The sequence below is a fragment of the Caloenas nicobarica genome, chromosome 13 (assembly GCF_036013445.1).
Source record: "Caloenas nicobarica isolate bCalNic1 chromosome 13, bCalNic1.hap1, whole genome shotgun sequence".
Taxonomy (NCBI): Eukaryota; Metazoa; Chordata; class Aves; order Columbiformes; family Columbidae; genus Caloenas; species Caloenas nicobarica.
In genome coordinates, this window is record NC_088257.1 from 211152 (window position 1) to 231040 (window position 19889).

The following is a 19889-nucleotide window of genomic DNA, read 5'->3' on the forward strand; positions in this document are numbered from 1 at the left end:
TATAACAGCTTAAAATACCTTTCCTGAAGTTGCTCTTAAGCTCAACGTGCTACTTAACAATAAGCTGCCACTTCAGACATTCACAAGACCACCTGCTCTACTAATATTGATGTTCATATGCTTTTGTTCTTACCACCATTCATTTCTAATGCACAGTAAATGTCATACTTCTCCTCAGCACATTGAATAGTTTAAGGCACATTTAATTCAGGTGCCGCTTACCCATGCTGCAGTTATTTAGCACCCCCGCACTCTTCATGCATCGCACTCGCCAGATCTCTGAATTTTCTCTCTTCTATTTGCATCTCTCACTCACCTGAGTATGAACACATTATTCAGGTACCAGACCTGTTGCCAGGTGACACTGATGTGGTTAGAAACAATTATTTTGGTGAAGGTTGTGCATGTTGGTGTTGTTTGGCTGTGTGAGAGCAGATTCCTTTTGTCCGATCTGTAGGGCAGTTATGCCATCAGTGGTGTAAATTGTGCAGTCCCTTATGCAATCATTTGGTGGCCATTCATGTCCAAAAGCAGACTATGACAAAACGTTCTTTGTCACTGTCTGTAGACATTTGTGTTTTCAACTCTCACATGTAGCGGAAAGTTGCAAATGTTTTGTGTTTTTAATCATTGCTCATTATACTAAAGTTCATGCATTCATGAGAAAATTCTTCCCTGGCAGCTCTTTGTTTTTGCTCTCTTTCCTTTTCATAAAGGCTATTTGGCAAGTAATGAGACTTTGCCGTAGTGCCTTCCTTCAGGGATTTTTTGGTTAGCTGGAGAACCACAATCGTTTTCTAGCTTTTTGCCTTTTTTTTTTTTTTAAATTAAAAAGAATCCGTAACCTCAGCCCAGCACTTTCTCTTCTGTCGGTCTCTTCTCCCAAGTAACAAGTGACAGGGCAAGAGCAGCACCAGGGGGGGTTGAGGTTGGATGCGGGGAACAATTTCTTCCCCCAAGGGCTGTGGGGCATTGGAACAGGCTGCCCAGGGCAGTGCTGGAGTCGCCGTCCCTGGAGGGGCTGGGCAGACGGACATGAGGCTCTCAGGGACAGGGGTTGGAGGTGGACTTGGCAGTGCTGGGTAACGGCTGGACTCGGTGATATGAAAGGTCTTTTTCAATCAAAACGACCCCGTCATTCCGTGGTTTTCAATTGCGCATGTGCCTCCCCCGCCTCCCGGCAGGTGCCGCGGCCCCGCCGCTCGCGCCCGGCCCCGCTCGGCCCCGCCCGGCGCGCGATGCGCTGCGGCCCCGCCCCGCGCCGGCTCCTCCCTCGCGGTGCCCGGGCCGGGCTGCGCTGCCGCAGGGACCCGCGCCGGGAGAGCCGCCTCCCGCCGCCCAGCCCGCGCCGCCATGGTCTCCTGGATCATCTCCCGCCTGGTGGTGTGAGTGCGGCGGGGGCGCGGGGCCTCTCCCGCCGGGGGCGCCTCGGGGGCCGCCGGTTCCGCTGCGGGCGCTGCGGCCGCGGCCCCAGGGCGGTGCCGGGGCGGGGGGCCCAGCCCCGCCGGGGCGGCCGCGGGTCCCGGGCGGCCGCGGCAGCGGCGGGCGGGGCGCTGAGGTCGGTTCTTCCCGCAGGCTGATCTTCGGCACCCTCTACCCCGCGTACTCCTCCTACAAGGCCGTCAAGACGAAAAACGTGAAGGAATACGTGAGTAGGGGCTCGGCCGGGCCGCCCGGGCAGCGGCCGCGGGGGCTCGGGAGAAGTTCCCCGGAAGGGCGCTCGCTAGAATGGGGGGTTTCGTCCATGAATGTGGCCGTTTGTTCTCCGTAGATGCTGGGGAAGGGAAAGCAGGGGAAACGCTGCCTTCTGGAAGCATCTGAAAGCCCAGGACAAGTTCTCCCCTCTAACTTTATCCCTGCTGTGTGTCATTTTACTGCTTTTTCAGTGCTACTTTTGTTTTCTTCCAAAAGGCTGAGTAATTTTGCTTGTCGTGTGTCTTCTGTCAACCTTGCTTGTGGTCAGTGTTTTCTGGTGGCCAAGACTTCATCCTCCTCTTTCCGGAATCATTTCCCCTTCTCTGTCTACGCCGTTGTTACAGTTATTGTATTTAAAACAACAAATGCTTTTTAGTGGTGTAACGTGCCATCCTCTTACAGCAGGCGCGTTCTGAGTTGATCACTGGAGACATGAGCTATTTGGCGTATGGGTGGGATGAGTTTCCGTTTGTCTAGAGCGAGGAATAACCTGATGGAGAAGAGAGGTAACAGATGAATGGGTTATAATTTGTCAATATTGCTTTGTGGTGCAGTCTGAAACTCTTCATCCAGCTGGCTCTGTGTGCTCCTTACGAGATGACACATCAACAATAAGATTGCGGGATATAGTCCTTGCTTGTCTCGTGCTGTTTCAGTCCTCTAGAATCGCCTGGACCTTTCCTACATGTCGGCTTAAAATTCAGGCCACTGTTTTTTGAAGGAGCTGCCAGCTGAGGTGCGTCTCACAGTGAACAGCTTTACAAGCCACAACATCTGCCTGAGGTGTTTTGTGGCTTTCTTTTTTAAATACTGGCCTCAGCAGAGAAGTCAAATTGTGAATGTTCAGGAGACATTGATAACTGAGTATTGGAGATGTAGTCAGAAATACGATCGGCCTCACTAAACTTCAAAGTTTATTAGTTGTAACATTAGAAACTGAAAAGAAAGCATGAAAGAAATTATCTGGATAATCACGTGATTCTCTGACTTCATAGTCATCTTCGAAGTTACGTATGAAGTAGTATAGTATTGCTGTTGTCTTTGGCCTTCCTCTCCTCTGACCTTCCAGTTGCCCGGGACCTTCATTTGTTGCATGAAATGCATTTTTTTTCACTTGAAATTTTGTTCTGGTTCATGGGTGTCTGTCATGGAACGATTGTGTTGCATTTACAGAATTGTGTTAACTTTTAAGACAGACACAAATCTTAGAGTTTTAATTTGTTTTGTTGAGAACTTGAGGGAAAAAAAATCCCAAACCTCATTTTTAAAAGCAGCCTAAAGTATCCTTGTTCTGGAGCTCAAAGACTCAGTAGTATGGAGCCTTTGAATTTGTAGGCATTTTTTACATTAAAAATCTGCGTATTTTCTTTGGGTAGGTTAGCTGCTGAGGTACATAAATGCTGTGTTTCCTTGCAGAATGTAAACATTGTATTTATCTGATTTTCTTCTGGTCGATGTTACCTAAATTCCAGTAAGACTTCCCCAATGTAATGGTGAAAAAGAAATGGGATAGAGTACTTGAGTATGATGAAGTTGTTTTAACAGTAATATCAACTAACGATCTGGTTGTAAGCCCCGCTAGGACTGATGTGGAAAAGTATGGCATTTGGGTTTGGGTTTTGCTTAATGCTTCATTGATGTAGTTTTCTTGAAGTCGATAGTAGCTGAATCACTACAGCAGAAATTTTTCTCTTGTTTGTATGTTCAGTGAAAATGCTGGAGTTGGTTCAATAAAGTGTACTTGAACTGTTCAAACCGATCTTATATATAAATCATTTCTCCTTGAGAGGGCTACATCAGGAATAAGCGTTTAGCTGGTGGGCTGCTGCCTGATCCCTGATGCTTTGGAGGGCTCCGTCCTTCTCAATGTAAGAGGAAAGGTTGGGGCAAAACCAGTTTTGTCAGGCACGGGAAAGGAGCCGATTCCTGCTCAGACGGCGCTCGCGGGTGCTGTGCAGAGCGCGGCGCCAGCGCGGGGGAACTCGCTCTGCTCCCCGCTGTGGTGTAAACTTACAAGTCCTTGAGCAGCTCTGACAAACTACTTCTAGTAGCACAGACTATTTTAAAAGTAATTTATTTCTTTTTACATGTGATCTTCAGCTTTGGTCAAATCTACACTCCGGTTATGCTTTTGCATTTGCTGAATTTATTTTGGTTCTCACTGCGAGCTGGGGGGCTACGTATGTGCACGTAGCTGAAGCTGGTGGTCATCAGCTTGAGCAGCAAAGGCCAGACTCCTTCATAATGGGTTGAAAGAAGAATATAGCGTGGTTTGACCCTCAGTTTTTGAAGGTGTTTGCAATCTGCAGATTACAAACATCATAAGAAAAAGTAATTAGTGATTCTTCCCCTCAACTTTCTGCTCTTCTGGTTTCTGGTCATCCATACTGCAGGGGTTTCCAGAGCTAGAAGTTGAATCCTTCCAGTTTATTTGAGAGCTATATTTCTTTTTGGCTGTAGAGCACAGGGTGAAGGGTGGCAGGAGGAGACGGGGCAGGAGACCTGCGTCCAGTATCAAAGATGTGACCATGCAGTTTATTTCACCAGTCACAGAGCTTTGTGTTCTTCTCAGTTCCTCTTCCAATCCTCCTGAGCATTCTTCAGCAGAACGAGAAAGTCTAACGAGCGCTGAGCTCATTCGGGCAACCATAACAATTTTCACTCAGAAAAAAGCAGATACTCTAAGTTCATTACTTTGTAATTAATGACATTTAGCAACAAAATGTCAACTGGAGATCAGTCAGTATAGATCCCTTTCTGAATTCTTTTATCAACTCATACCTATTTCCCTGGATAGAAAAGTATCTTCTGCACATTTTGTCATTTATTATTCGCAGCCTTTTCCAGGTCTTTCATAACGAAGAGCAGCACAGGTCTCAGCAGGGTCCTCTGGGATTCCACTAGTAACTGTTCTCCTTGTGAAAAATGGCCATTTATTTTTGTCCTCTTTTTCCTCTCTGTTAACTAGTTGTTAATTCTCGTGAGCCCCTTCCTTTTTATCCTTGACAATTCAGTTTCTTTGGGTGTTGATTTAGGCCTCTTGGAAACCTTGTAGAAACTCCACAGGCCCTGCCTGTAAGGGAAGCGCTGTAGCAAGAGCTTATGGAAACCTTCTAAGAGTTCTGCTACATTTGTAAGATTAATTTTTTTCTGCAAATAACATATTCCTCATATGTTATATATATCTATGAGTCTGCTGATTGCTTTTATTATTATTGCCTTCATTTTGCCTAATACTGAAGTAAGATTTGCTGGTACGTGATCTCTCTGCAATCTCTCACCCATTGGGATCGCTGTTTGTCATTATTCACACACTTCATACAAGAACTGATTTATGTTTCCGCATTGAAGACTTCATCATTAATTTCACAGAGTTGCTTTAGAAGTCAAATGAATGACTCCTGGTCCTGTCCAAACTGATGATGTAAGGGGGAAAAAAAAAAAAAGGCAGGAGAGAGCCATTAAATACAAGTTTTGCTACTTTCCGTTGTGATGAAGTGGAAATAATCTGGGCTACTAACCACTATCTTCACTGTGTTAGAGGGGTTGGAGGCAGCGTAATTTTATTGGGTTTTTTAGAAAGTTTTGGAGAATCTTTCAAGAGCAGATCACCAAATTTTCCAACATAAGCGAATGGGAGGAAATACCTGCTTTTGTAATTTAATTTGCTGTAACGATGTCCGTCACTAAACTGTTCATGTAATTTTAACATATGGATTAATGTGTGGGTTCAGTGCGTGGAATTCTCTTGATACAGTTTAGTTCTCCTTTCCCATTCTTGAGGGGAGTTAAGTTGCTTTTAGCAAAGGTAACCTTTATGTTTATTTTTACTTCTTAACAGCATAGAAAACGTGCAATTTCCCTTTTATCGATCCATGTGCTGTTGGAAGTTTTTGGGTAGCAGTTTTCTTGTTCAGCTGATTCATCTTTAGGAATAATTGGCCTGTAGCTGAGAGACCTGTTATTAGAACAGCAGAGTGTGAATGTGTGTGCATTAGGGGGAAGTTCTTTTGTTTTCTTTGGGCGAAATACCTACTGCTCCAAGAAGGGTGTGAGGAGCAGTGAGGCAGACAATAATAGCACAAAGGACACTTTGCAAACTATACTCAAGAGCTTAAACAAGACGATGAGATTGATGCAGCTTGTTCTTTGCTTTCTTACCTCTCGCTGAGCCTCTATGTAAAAAGAAAAGAGAAACGCTTATGTAATTTCTGGGAGTAATGATTTAGGCAAAGAATGTTTATTAATGTGTTAGAGCAAAATACTGTATCTGTTGGGTTTATTGTTTTGTTTTGGTTTTTTTCTTTTCTTCCCAAGGAGAAACTTTAAATCAAGAAAATACAGGGCTACAGTTGAAACGAAACTTCTACGTGTGTGTGTGTGTATATATTTATTACAATAATCATGATATATGAAAGAGTGTAACTTCTTAAAGTGAACTGCTTACTCTTTTTGGAAAGCTCCTCTGAGACTTTAACACTGCTGCATCGTGCTGTTGCTGCAGGTCGTGCACCCCTCGGTGGGTCTGTGTGCGTTGGTCTCTTCAGAGCACATTGATCCCACGCGTTTGCCCGGACTCCGCTGCACCCTTGGGGATGCCCCCCTCTCCATGGCTGATCTCATGTGCCTTCTTGCTGTTGAGTTCATGGGAATGTGTGCAGATGATGAGTCATTTCTGCTGAGAGCACGTTTCGCTTGTGTCTGGGTTCTGAAGGGTGTCTGCTGACCGGCCGCTCTTTTGCAGGTGAAGTGGATGATGTACTGGATCGTGTTTGCCTTTTTCACCACTGCGGAGACACTCACGGACATTGTTCTTTCTTGGTGAGTTCCTTGGAGGCATGGTTGTTTTTTTCTTTTTTTTTTTTTCTTTCTGGTTTGGTTTGTTTTTTAGAGAGAGAGAAGTAGTGTTAAGATGCTAAGAATGAAATGTCTCTCCTTTAGGAGTTTTCAGTCCCTTTGGAGAGTCAGCAGGTTTGTAGACATTGTGGGTAGTAGCTGCTGTCTTAGCTGTTTCATCTCCTATATTTGCAAACAGTTACGATAAATACACAGCATCTGTAAGAGGATCAAGTTTGAGAAACAGTCTAAAATACACTTTAAAAAAAAGGTGGTAGAAGGGAGGGACTTGTTTTGCTTTGTGAGCCTGTTGTGTGGAGGAGCAGATCAGATGCATGTCTGTGCTCTGGGTGTTTTCCATGATAAAATTCTCTTCCACTGGTGCTGGGGGAGGCAAGTTCTTAGTCCTTTCAGTGCTGTCTGTCACGCCTGGCAATATGTAGGCCTCTAAAAATGACAAATCATCATTACATCTCTTCAACTGAACCTCTGGAACAGGGTATCTTCAGTTTCTTCGTTGTGTTAATGTTTGAGCTTTGCATACATTTCTCAGAGAATACTAGTCAAGAGTTGCAGCTTTTGAGGAAACATGAAATGGCTACACATGCCTTACAAAAGTGCTCGGCAGTTTTGCCTATTCCTGCATTAATTTTGAAAAGCAGAGAAAGATCTAAAAAGGACAAGAGCTTTGGCTTGTTCACATACTTAAAAGGGACCGCTGAAAACAGAAGTCTCTTACTGCTAATAGAGAGTGTAGGAAGTTTGCATTCACTTGTTTCAGTCTCTGCTGGTGTATCTTCCAGAGACTTCATTGGGTAAGGGTTAGAGATGCAAGACATACATGCTGCCTGCTCCTCTTCATTTAGACTGGTCCTCCCCTTGTGTCTCATCTGAGGAGTCCCTGCTGCAAGTGTCAGGAACTTGGCCATCAGCCTCAGCAGGAACTTGAGATTTATTGAGATACGTGGTTGAAAATTTTAGAAAATGAGAGGGAAATTAATGTAATATTAACATCCAGTGGATACTCTCTGAACAAACTTCAGAATGATGAGAGTAGCTATCAGATTGTAATTTGGTGTGTTTGCAGGGCTGAGAGATGCCCTGTTTATGGAGTGTTCATGGCTATGGATGAAAGACTAAATGAGACTCGAAGAAGGTATGTCCTAGGATTCCAAAGAGGGTGCTGTTATTCTGACCTGATATATCGATTCCTTTGTTTCTGAGCCCCTGCCTTGCCTTTGCTCTTTCCACCTGTGCTGCTCTCTACCAGTTACCTCCATCTGTCTCTGTGCTGATCTTGATTCCCGTTCTCCATCTTTCTCTCTCTCTTTTTTTTTTTTTTTCCTTCCCTCTTTCTCTCAGGTTTCCCTTTTATTTCGAGCTGAAAATTGCATTTGTGATTTGGCTGCTCTCCCCTTACACCAAGGGCTCCAGTGTCCTCTACAGGAAGTTCGTGCACCCAACGCTCTCCAATAAGGAGAAGGTACTTGCTCGTTGTTGGATTGTACTGACCTGTCTGGGAGCTGCGTGGCTTCCATACCGTTATGCCACAATAAAAACTGAAATGCATGAATCATGCTTGTGCTGACATTAGTGGATGTAGAATGATTCTGTCTCTGACAACGATGTCGTGCTGCAGCTTGCTGAAGACAGTAATGTAGCCAGTAGTTTGCCTCATGCTTAGACAGCAGTTTGCCTAACCCGGTGTCACGAGCCCTTAGAGTCACTGTCAGTAGTTAAGCTCCTGGAATCCCGGTGGGAGCAGCGTGTTCTGTAGCCATGCTGGTTTTGCTGTTTTTTCACATTGTCGGTATAAGCAACTGCTTTGTTTCACTTGTTACAATTTGGAGATAGCATATTTTAAGTAAAAGTTGCATTTGCAAGCTTTCCGTAAGTAGCAGGGAAATGGCAGTTACATGGTCTGTGACAGCTGATGCTGGTGGCCTGGAAAAAGGCATCCAGATGAGCTTTGAGTTTTCAAGGGTGATGATGGGGAGACTTGGATGATGTTTGTAATGAGGAGCTAAATGCTGTGTTCCACATTGCCTTCCTAGGAAATTGATGAATACATTACTCAGGCTCGTGACAAGAGCTATGAAACCATGATGCGAGTTGGCAAGAGAGGGTTAAACCTTGCTGCCAATGCAGCAGTTACTGCGGCTGCAAAGGTAATGCAACACCTTCTGTCACATTCAGGAATTTCCCAGCACTTCAGTCTTGTGTACCAGCAGTTAATGCTTTGGGTCTGTTATGGTACTGCTACTTGTTGGCACCACTCTACTTTTCCTTTTCTCCAGTTTGCCTTGCAATTAATCCCATCCTTATGACAAGTGGAGGGAGAGTGGAATGGGTTTTGCTTTAACCTTTTCCATGTTGGTCTTTTCTTTTTCCCTTCTCTGTTTTTTCCGGACTACCCTGGTGGGGATTAGGGCACCTTTCCTCTTCTTCTGAGTGATCCCATGTGAGATAAGCTTGGTGAAAGCAGAGCGCCCTTGGCCCTGATTTTTCTGTCCTCTTAGGGCCAGGGAGTTTTGTCTGAGAAGCTGCGGAGTTTCAGCATGCAGGATCTCACTCTGATCCGCGATGAGGATGCTGTGCATCTGCGCAGCCATGAGCCACAGCTGCACCCCACTGCAGGGAGTCGCCTCGAAACCATTGAGGATTCAGGTACAGGACAGCGCTGCAGGACCCTTGCATGGGGCCTCGTGGTGAGCCAGGAGGGGCTCCCGGGACCTTCCATTCTTTGGGTCTCAGAAGGGCTACAAGACGCCAGATTATCTGGGAGGATTTACGTTGTCTTCTCTAGTCCCTTCCCATGTTTTAACATGTCTCTGTACTTTTTGGGTAATCCTTGTTAAGGATTGTTGACATCTCCCTTTCATGTGGTCCTTTGGGATGGGCCATTTTAGACTTCATGTGATTTTTCAAAAGTATTTGCTAAAACTTTCTCTCTTGATTCCTCAGCTTCCTGTTACTCCTCCGGGGAGGAGAGCAGCGTGGCGCAGAGGTCTAACGGGACCCCGTCAGAGACCAGAACAGACCCATCAGATGAAGACGGAGGAGACAAACTTCCGAAACGTACCCAGAGTCTCAAAGCTCCTAAGAAGGTGATGAAAACTGAGGTGAGCTGATGTGTAGATTATTTCAAACACAGACATTGATTTGTGAGCTTTGTTGGAAGGCTCTGTGGCTTCATAGCTGCAGTGCATTTAAAAACTGTTTGTGTAAACTTGATTGGACTAAGTCTTTGCTGGTTGAGTCCTACATTAGAGGACTTGCCACCTACTTGCTATGCTGGTCTCCAGCTTTGGTATTTCTGTCATGCCTGTAAGCCCCTGTCATAAGCCAGGACCCAGCTTTGCTTTCATTCAGGTTTTGTGTTGAAGAGTGGGGCGTTAGGTATTTGTAACGTGTTTTGTTGCCTGTATCCTCTCTCCTGTCTGTACAGTCTAAATAGATACTACTGCTGTGAGACTTTTCCCTGGGACAGCCGCTTTCTCCTCATCTAAAACGCAACGGTTCTGTTCCCTCTTAGGCCTTCCTGAACTTCTACATATTAGATACAGGAAAATGTAATTTCCCCTCCATCACAGCTCCCTGCTCCCCCACTCCCCCCACCCCAGAGTTTTGTCTTGAAGTTTTGGTAACCAGTCACGGTTGAGCTGTCTCCTCCATGTGACCATGTGATGATCCAAGGTACTCACAGCCATTCAGGTGGAACACAAGTTGCCTGTGTTCTTATTATTCAAACAAACTATACACAAAAATAAATGCAATTGTGTCCAAGAGCCATTTTACCTTAACAATGCTTTTTTTCAGCTGTTGGTGTGTTCTGTAGAATATGCCTTTTGAGGTACTGCTTTTCAGGTTTTGACTCTTACTCGAATGTTTCTTGTGCTTTGATTTATATGTGGTAAAATGCTTCTCCCTTATTGTGAAGTTGGGGTTGCTGTTTGCTTGATTCAACTCAGACTCCAAATTTCATTTTGTATTTTTATTTAAGATACAGAATGCTGTTTGATTGGCTCACACTGTCAGGCTTTTTAGACTAAGTATTCAATAATTTGGAGGAAAGTAATTGCTTAGAGCATCATTTTAAGTCGTACTGTTAGCCTGATTTTACAGTGTACAGAACACCTTTGTGTGTGAGTAAGTACTCTTTGTAACGAAATCGCAGGATAGCTGAGGTTGGAGAGGAGCTCTGGAGATCACCTGGTCCAACCCCACTGCTCAAGCAAGGCCATCTAGAGCCAGTTTCCAGGACCATGTCCAGATAGCTTTTGAATCTCTCCAAGGATGGACATGTATGTCTAAAGATGCATTTAAAATCAGTCTGGGGCTTTGTTAAATGCCCAAGGTTTACTTGTGAGTTGACCCCTCTGCTTTCTTCTGTAGCATATTAAACAGGAGCAGGGAAACAAGAGGAACAAAATTTGATTCCCGGCTTCCTAGTGAGGAATTTTTCAAGTGAAATCATGAGAAGACAGTAACGACTCTTCTATGCTATTTATTGTGAACACAGAAATTCTGAAAAAGCCCTTTGCAGGCATATTGGTTTTTATGCTTAGTCTGTTTGGATCTTTGGTTCAGATGTAGGAATTGTGGGTGGTCTTTGACTGAGATCTCTGAGCTTGACGGGAAGGGATGAATGCATCATAAATCATAAAGGCACTCCTCTTGTCAGTATGTGGAATGAAAGACACGGGAGTAAAGTGTGCAAACTAGTTCAAGATGTTTCTACATGTTTCAGAGAACGGCGTTTGGGATGGCAGGAGGCAGAAGAGTTATAGCAGTGGAGTGTTACGTGAATATTACCAGTTAGAAATACCACTATGTCTAATCTTTTGTGGAGACAGATGACTTCAGTTTTGTTATCACACCTGTCCTGTTTTAGAACATCTTCCTCTCCTGGTTGCTCTTCGATGGATTGAGTCGATTTCATGGTTTGGATCAGAGTGATTTGTTATACTAACCAAAACCAAACGGAATGGTTAGATAGCCGCCTTTTTGACACAACAGATGACGTGAATAGGGTCAACATGGTGTTGTAGTTTTCTCCTATTTTCACTCTGCATTCTTGTATCTTTCTGTTAGACATTTAGATGTTAAACTAACCTTAGACACCTCTTTGTCTTTCTCCTCAGCTTCCAGTAAGAAGTGTGAAAGCCCGTCCTAAGAAGAAAGCTGCAGGCTCTCTTGCTTCTGGAGAGTCATCCTAAGGAGACCTCCCGCTCCCAGCACCCGTCTCTGCCCCGGGATCTGCCTGTGACTTTTGAGGGGAAACTCCCCAAAGGAAGCAAGCTGAGATTCATGTACATAACAGATACTGCTTTGTAGAGCTCATTCCAAGGCAAGGGGGAGGCTGGGATTCAGGAAATGGAGCAGAGGATACACATCCTCAGGAATTTTCTCCTTTTCATCTCTCTCTTGGAGGGAATGCTGGTATGTCTGTACATAGCCTGTTGCTTTGGAATTCCCACTGTGTAACCCTAGTTGGGGAGGATCTTTGCCAGAAGAGCTGACTAGGGTTAGAGACATCCATTGCACAGAAACTGGAAAAATAGTAGACACCGAAGTTTCACAGGGGTGGGTGGCTCCCTAAAATGTCTTCTCTTGCTCTGGGTATTCTTCTGCAGCTTTGTGTTGTTAAGAAGTGCCCACCCTGATCCATCCTCCTTACGAATGGGCCGTACCTGTCACATCCATCCCCTTTGAGAAGGTGACGGAAATGATGTATGCTGGGTGCTTTTGAACATAAAGGACTAGGTTATGGGAAGCGTGTGCTATATTCCTGTTACTAGTACTAGAAGGTGAAGAGATTTTACTTTATTTTTTCCGGAAGGTGAAGAGAGAATTGAAAAACTGAGTAATGAAGAAAATGTGCTGTTATATGCACACGTGGTGGAGTAGATACTGGTATTGTAAGAGTTAACTGTTGAGAAGGAAGGTTGGGCATCTGTAAAATTTTGGCTCTTTTTGAAGCTGCTTGAATTTTATTTCGGGTTCTGTTGTTCACTTCGATTCCTGTGAGAGCATGAGAGTGAGGCGAGTCCTGTGCAGCGGGAAACGTTGGCAGGGAGACCGTTACTTTGCCATTTAGTGGTTGAACTCCATGTCATCCTGATGCTTCTTACTACAGACAAATTCTCTCATTCTAGCAGATGACGGGAGAGTCTGGCTCACTATGGTCTGTGGGCATCCTTGAGAATTTCAGAAGCCCATATCTCTCAGCTTGAGGAGATCTAGTCCTCAGGGCGTGAGAACTGATAAAGAGCTGATGTCTGAATTTCGCTAATTCCTGGATGCTGTTCGTGGGGGATAAAATGCAGGGAGTGGGGCACAATGCTGTGATTAATCAGTTCTCTTGCTTTATTGCACTGCAGCCCTTGCACAAATTTTCTCTCTATGTGCCACGTTTATCAATGTCCTGAGACTTGAGAAATACGTAACACTTGGAACAGAACTATATTGAATGAAGAATACGTATTGTGGGAGGGACATTGCAGTGCTGCAGAGAAGACATGCATCATGCCAGGCCCGAGTGGAGTCTGATCTGCTGAACGTTGTAGAGCGCAGATCCCTGTACAGATGCCAACAGTCAGTGGGAATTTGTGATGAGGAGGGTTCCTGTTGGTGAGATCTGTCATGGGGAACCTCCTTCCCTGCTGAAGACCGTTCTGAGCTCCAGGTGCAGGCATTTGTGTTTGCCCGTGTCTTTTGCTGTCACATTTCTGAAGTTATGGTGGATTCTTCACAGAACCCAGTATTTTGCTGTTGACAATGTATAGAAGCACTTCTGCAAGTAACATTCCACAAGTATTTCTATCCTAAAGAATAGCGCTTCAAAAGTTTGTAAAGTTGAAGATTAGGACTGAATTTTTTCTTGTTCCTGTTGTCGTGGTGGCAAATTGTTCTGAATTGTCTAGTTATTTTAGGAAACCAATTAAGTTGGTTTTACTTTTATTTGTAGCTTTTAAAAACTGAAGTCTTGACAGACCATGTCAGAAACTTGCATCTTGTCAGAAATACTTAAATTATCCACAAAGCCTTATCCAGAAGCCGGTAGAAAATCCTTGATTTGGCTTTGAGTTTTGAGTTTCACAAAAAAAACCAAACCACGCAAGTATTTTGTTCTTTTTAGTTTGTTAGCAAACTTTGTACATGTGTCTCACTAGTACATGCAAAGGCATGTCTTGAAGCAGGAATTCTTTCTGTTTCCAAATGAAATTCCTCTTTCCATAGGAGGGATAAAAGTCTTTACTGATTATGTGGAAAATTCAGCTGTGATGAATTGCTGACTGAAGTTTTACTGTATGAAAAAAATAGAACCATTATTCTCTATATACCAAGTATCTCTGTGACCGCATTTCATTTTCTTCTTCTCTTTTTTAACTAAAAATGTCCATAGCAAATTATTTATGTAAATCATTGTGAGAGACTTGGTCCGGAAGCCAAGGGTTGGTTAGTCTCCCCTTATGCCGTATACCCCCATGCCCTTCCTACGTGTTGTCCTAGTCTGGGCTTACTCAGTGTTCGTACAGTGACTTTCCAGAATGTTATCTAGAATCAGTTCATTTGTAGTAACTCTCCCTGCTTTGATGCTCAGGAAGAATTTCTGGAGACTCAGTTTTGGCATTTGGATTTACCTTTGTCTTCCTGAACTGGGTCCTGTGCCAAGTGTCTTTTACTTGGCTTTGGTGCTCAGTACCATTAACCTGAGGGTGAGTGTGGGTCAGTCGTAGGAGTTGAACAACTTTGGGTTGTAAGAGAGTCTGGAGTGGAGTCAGGGACTGTTACCTACTGTGTGGGACGAAGCAGCATAACTTACCCAGAGCAAGAACAATGTCTTTGCATGGACACTCTTTTCTCCTGCCAGCACAGACGGGGCCGCTGGATTGTGCTCTGCTGGATCGAAGCCCCTGCAGATCTGCTCCCCCATGTGAGCTCTTCGCGGGTTTCTGGGTGTAGTTCTGCGTTGGGTGGCATGGTCTTGCGTAGAAATTCTCTTGTTAATGAGAACGCTGAATGTGCTGGTTTGATAAAATGCTTGTATCAGCTGTTGTTCACTGCTGTCAGCTGGAAATGCTGGGATGTGGTTTCTCTTCAGCATCATCTGTGGGCTTCATTGTGCAATTAAGCAAATAGTTAAATCTTCATCTAGTGGTAGAAACCATTGTGTTCGGTAAGCATTTGTGCCCGTTTCCTAATATGCCTGAGCACAGAGAGAAACGCAGTAAGAGAAAACTATACTTGAAGTTGGGGGGTGGGGAGGTGCTACATGTGTGTGCCTGAAAATCATCCTAAAATACTTGTACTGTGAGATACAAAGTGAAGCCATGACTGCCTTTTGGAAAGAAATGTTGTATCTCCATGTTTTATAGTATTATGAGTCAGTGTTCTGCTGCTGGAAAAGAAAATAGTGAAATATAGTTTCCCTTCTGAGAAACTTGATGATTTGCTGCATAGAAGGGAAAATGGTTTTTTGCTTGGCAGCGTCCTCCATGGTGGGTAAGAAATAGGAAAATATAGAGCAGACTACTGTCAGGTTTTAAACACCTTCATTTCTTACTCTGTTGAGTTTCTGATTCTCCAGCCTTACGTTTTGAGTCTGGGCAACTGATTTATTTTAGACTAGATTAACTTCGTGCGTAGAGGGTGTATTAGAGAGAGGGATGCTGGTGTTCTTAAAATTGCAAAGCTTGTTCTGGGGAAGCTACACCTTCCCCCATTTTAGTGAACTGAGTTCCATTCATTGATTTCTGCAGCGCTGGGCTTTCTTTTTTATACATCCCTCTTGGAAGTGTGACTCCCTCACAATATACAGCCAAGTCATTTCTGCTTTAAAAAGCAAGATTTCTAGAGAACCCCGACTTTCTAGAAACTGTTATTTATTCTTTGCCATCTTAATCAGCAGGGAATGCAGTGCCTTAGGAGGAAGGTGGGGTACTCTGCTGGTTCTCTGATCTGCACCTGTCATTGTGTCAGGGAGGCTTGGATGTCAGCTGGAAAGTGTTATTGTCTGCCTGAGAGCGGCTGTTGCATCGAGCTGAGTTTTCCTATCTGTTTTCCAAATTTGCATATGATGCTGGAAAGCGTGGTTTATTGTCCAGAAGGGAAATGGAGGGGGCGGGAACCTTCTCTTTCTTTCCAATGGTGACACTGTCGTGTTACTCTGCTACTTGCTGGGAGACGCTCAATTGCATCTCCCTGTAACTGGTCAGTATTGCAGCTTTATCCACTAAGAATTTGTATCGCACCATCTTGCTGGAGGATCTTACCGTGCTGCTTTCTGAGCTGCCCTGTAAAGGCAGATGTGTGGGAAACCAGCAGAGTATCTGGAGCTGTGTGAGCTCAGAGTCGTTGGAAGGGGCCTCTGGAAGTTCCAGCTCCCTGCACACGTGGGGCCACTGGGAGCTCCTGTGTGTGTTTGTGCTCTGGAGCCGGCTGAATGCAGTGGGATGTGCGGAAATGTATATGCTGTATAGGGATGTGCTTCAGTGCTACTGGAGAGAAAGGATTCCTTGGCATCTCTCATCTGGAATTTGGCACTAATACAAGACACTACAAATGTAACTCGGTCTTGTGTTATTTATATATATTGTTAAAAAGCCTAGAGGTCTCAGGAGAGGTCTTAAAAGGTGTGCAGAGTAACTTGTGAGAACAATTGGTTTGAAAGGTAAATGCAGACAATAAGCCTGCATCACAGCTAATAACCTGTCTGGTGAGACAGAATTAGTGCGGACAAGGGGCTGTACAGGGTAGTGAGGAAATACTGCTGGCTTTCTGATCCTCAAGCAATACTTCAACTGCGCTCCACACGTTAGGGCCTGATTTCTCTCTCACAGCACCTCTCTTTCTGTGTCTTACCTTCCTGAGCTGCGCTTGAGCTACACGCATTGAGATTCTTGAACCTTTCATTGCTTCAGAACAATAAAGTTTGAATTTTACCTCAGCAAGCAACTGATCTGCTGGGAGGACCAGATGAATATCAGGTATCTCGCATCACTGTGTAGATGTGTTACGCTGGGGAAGCACCAGCTGGGAGCTCGAGGATACATTACCGTACATTTTTGAATGAAGCAAATGCTGGACTTGGCTATGCTTGTATACACCACTATCTGTAGAACCCCCAGATTCAATGTCAGTATTGTCAGTGTTCTATTTCTGATTAAATCTGGAATCAATGAAGTGGAAAGAATGGCAAATTGGCTTTTTCTTCTGCAATTTTGCAGGTAAATTTAGGTCTTTGCTGCTGCTTTGCCTAGAACCTTTCTGTAAACCCCTTGCAAGAAAGCTGTTACTGCCTTGCTTTGTTTCTCAGCTCCCATCCTTTCATGACCAGGTTATGTTTCCTATGTTTTCTCTTATTAAGCAAGGGACTACTTCTGTTTTTCTGACTGTGGACACATGAAAAATACTGTCTTTTAGAGATGAAATTTAGCCTTTTTCCATTATTTAATCCTACGACCTGGAATCACAGTGATTTGTACAATAAGGCCTAAGGCTGGATTCCCAGGTGCAGTCTGAGCATCTGTTTCCAATAGCGCAGTGTGATGTGTTTCCCTTTTCTTGCAGCGGGTTCTGGCTGAAACGTGCTCACTGCAGACCCTTTCGACAAGAGCATTGAGCCAAATAATGTTAGAAGCAAGTTTGTGGAAAGGCTGCAAAAGTGAGTGAACTCTAAAGGAGCAAGACTTGTGTAATATGTGCCTGTCCGAGACTGTCTAGTAAAGGATTTGTGGCAGCGGCAGAAATGCGCTGTCGTACTGACTTACCAAAATGGGGAATTCAAACACGTTCTTTGCAGCAGGTCAGGGAGGAGGGCCAGGCTGGGTGGCAAACATACGAAATACAAGGGAACTGAGTTTTTATCATGAGTTATGCTTAGTAACTTACCAAAAAGAAAGGAAGTTGAAAATTTTTGGTAACTTTATAAAATTAGGAGGCAGACTATCCTGATCATCAAACCTAGTATTGAATACAAACCTTTTGTATTCATGCTGCTGTCTCTTTGGGAAAGCACTGAGTTGGTGGACTCCTCACTTTTGACTCCTCTGTTAGATTCTTTCTCACATGATGTGAATGTCACACAAAGGAACTTTTTATTTTGATATGTGACCTTGCTGAGCTGTGTATGAGATGGTGTTGGCTGAATGGAAGCCCAGTAAGAAAATGGAGAAGCTGAGATAGTTCTGTCCAGGTAAAGATGACTGAATGACCTTCCTTGAGGTGCAGAAACTAGAGGCTACATAGGGATGCTGGGTTTTGATTCAGCGTTTTCCTGACAGTTGCTGTTACCACGGTGCCGATCGAAAGGCAGTGCGGCTCTGCAGCCAGCCCCGGCTGAACGGGCTGTTGAACCTTGCTGGGCTCTCCAGTTGAGCCACTTTCCAGTGAGGCTCATTGAGACAATTGTGTTAGAGCATAACTGTTCACGGATCTTCTTGTTGTCCATTCAAACCACTTTCCAGCTGCAGGGAGCAGCTTTGTAAATGCAGTGTTTGTGATTGATTCCCCCCCCCTGCAATTAACCAGTTTCTGTGTGTTTGTGTACTTTAGTAGTGTTGCCCTAATTTATACTCTGAATTTTGTAGTATCTCCTGATAAGAATGGGTAGTTTCTTTCAATTGGATCTATATTCTGTGAAAATAGAAGCAATTTTAATCTAAAAATACAGATGTATCTAATGGTTACTATGGTAATTTGTGACCGTGGCAACACAGAGTTAGCATTCTGAAGAACACACAGGTTCGGGTTTTTTCTTAACCGTACAAGATCATACGGGTACAAGGGATTTTGGCATTGTCTCACCCAAGATTTTTATAGACAAGCTGACGAAGTGCAGGCTGGATGAGCATACAGTGAGGTGGATAAAAAACCGGCTGAGCGGGCAGGCCCAGGGGTGGTAGTCGGTCCCAAACTGGGGGCCAGCAGCTCGGCACTGGGTCTGGTCCTCATTAACATCTTCGTTAATGGTCCAGGGGCAGAGTATGCCCTCAGCAAGTTTGCTGATAGCACAAAACTGTAACAGGAGGAGAGGCTGATGTGCCAGAAGGTTGTGCAGGAAGCAGCAAGAGGTACATAGAGATTCTGCCCTTGCGCCTCGGAATGTGTGGAAACCCCCACGGGCACAGTGAGGCAGCCCGAGATTCTCTCTGGTTTGGAAAGGGAACGTCTTTTACCTGCAGCATCACAGATGGAGACTTGCAGGCTGAAGAAGGGTCCAGGACATACCAGGAGGTTACTGCAGGAAAGAGAAATAAATTTAGAATACGGCTGGGGATTCTTTATTGTCAGACTTTGTACAAGAAACTCAATACGTTTCTGTTCTACTTTTCCATCATGTGATTGGAATTAAATAAACAATATAGTGCTTTCAGGCAGGAGCTAAATTTCAGCTGCAAGTTGTAGATTGCCCTGACATAGCTGAGACCCCAAGAGCATCTGTTGCATTGCAGGAAACACTCAGTAATGATATAGTTACATTTATATGAAATCTGTTGTTGAGGGAGGTGGAAATGGGCTCTCATGGCTAAGCCTTCTATTTAGTGAATGGCTGGCTGTGCCAGCGCAGAGCTAATGTAAAGGCTCTTTACCTAGCAACACTCAATGCCAGTTTTATAAGGAAATGTGCTGGATATAAGTTTGCCAAAGCCAAATCACAGTATTTTCCAAGCTTTCTTTTTTCCCTAGGCCCTGCTGAGGAATCTAGCAACTGAATGGAAATTAAAGCATTGCTGCAATCACTTGCTAATTTGGGGCTATGGATATCTTGAATTAAATAGTAATGCCTTTAAAAGCCGATTTTTTTGTAGACGCCAGCCGCTGTGCCCGTTCTGTACTGGCCACAGGAACACAGTGGCTGATCAGAGGCGATCCCTCGGCAGAGGACGGCCAGCCCAGCCCAGCTCTGCAGCTTCCCGTCCCCGATATCCCAGCCTGTTTGGCCAGTGACCAGTCTGGAATTCACAGACGCTGGGAAAGCCTCTTCCCGACACTGTCATCTTCTGGCCCGTGCTCCAAAGCACGGTGATGTTACACGACTGCATTACTGGGATGTTCTGGGGGGAGGGAGTTGTTTGCATCCTTTCGCTGTTTTTTTGTAGAATCATTAAAAGTTTGGTCACTTGCTGCAGTATTCTGACTTAAGTGTAGGAAACCCTAAGGTGTTCCAATCTCGTATTTTGCTTGCTTTGCTACCCATATTCTTTCTAGGTATCTTTTTACACTCTCTTTTGTGAACACTATTAAAGAAAATCATGTGTTCTCTTTTCCACATCTTGCTCTTTTGCTTTCATTAATTTTCTTCTATTTCAAAGGACCTGTTGTTTTTCTTCCATTTCTCCCCAGAGTATCAT

At 44.4% G+C, this 19889-nt stretch overlaps 1 protein-coding gene across 1 annotated transcript; it reads left to right on the plus strand.

Moving 5' to 3' along the window:
• Positions 1–1288: 1288 nt before the first annotated feature.
• On the plus strand, positions 1289–15623 carry REEP2 (receptor accessory protein 2). Its single transcript, XM_065644109.1, has 8 exons — positions 1289–1385; positions 1576–1648; positions 6440–6516; positions 7894–8014; positions 8586–8699; positions 9051–9198; positions 9496–9653; positions 11676–15623. The coding sequence occupies exons 1-8, from the start codon at positions 1354–1356 to the stop codon at positions 11748–11750; spliced, it is 798 nt and encodes a 265-aa protein (XP_065500181.1). The 5' UTR covers positions 1289–1353; the 3' UTR covers positions 11751–15623.
• The last annotated feature ends 4266 nt before the right edge of the window (positions 15624–19889 follow it).

Excerpts from the sequence above, each read along its gene's own strand:
- REEP2 (XM_065644109.1), top strand. The coding sequence starts at position 1,354 with ATGGTCTCCTGGATCATCTCCCGCCTGGTGGT. Across the intron at positions 6,517-7,893 it reads ACGGACATTGTTCTTTCTTG|GTTTCCCTTTTATTTCGAGC; the intron begins GTGAGTTCCTTG and ends TCTTTCTCTCAG. Across the intron at positions 9,199-9,495 it reads CGAAACCATTGAGGATTCAG|CTTCCTGTTACTCCTCCGGG; the intron begins GTACAGGACAGC and ends TTGATTCCTCAG.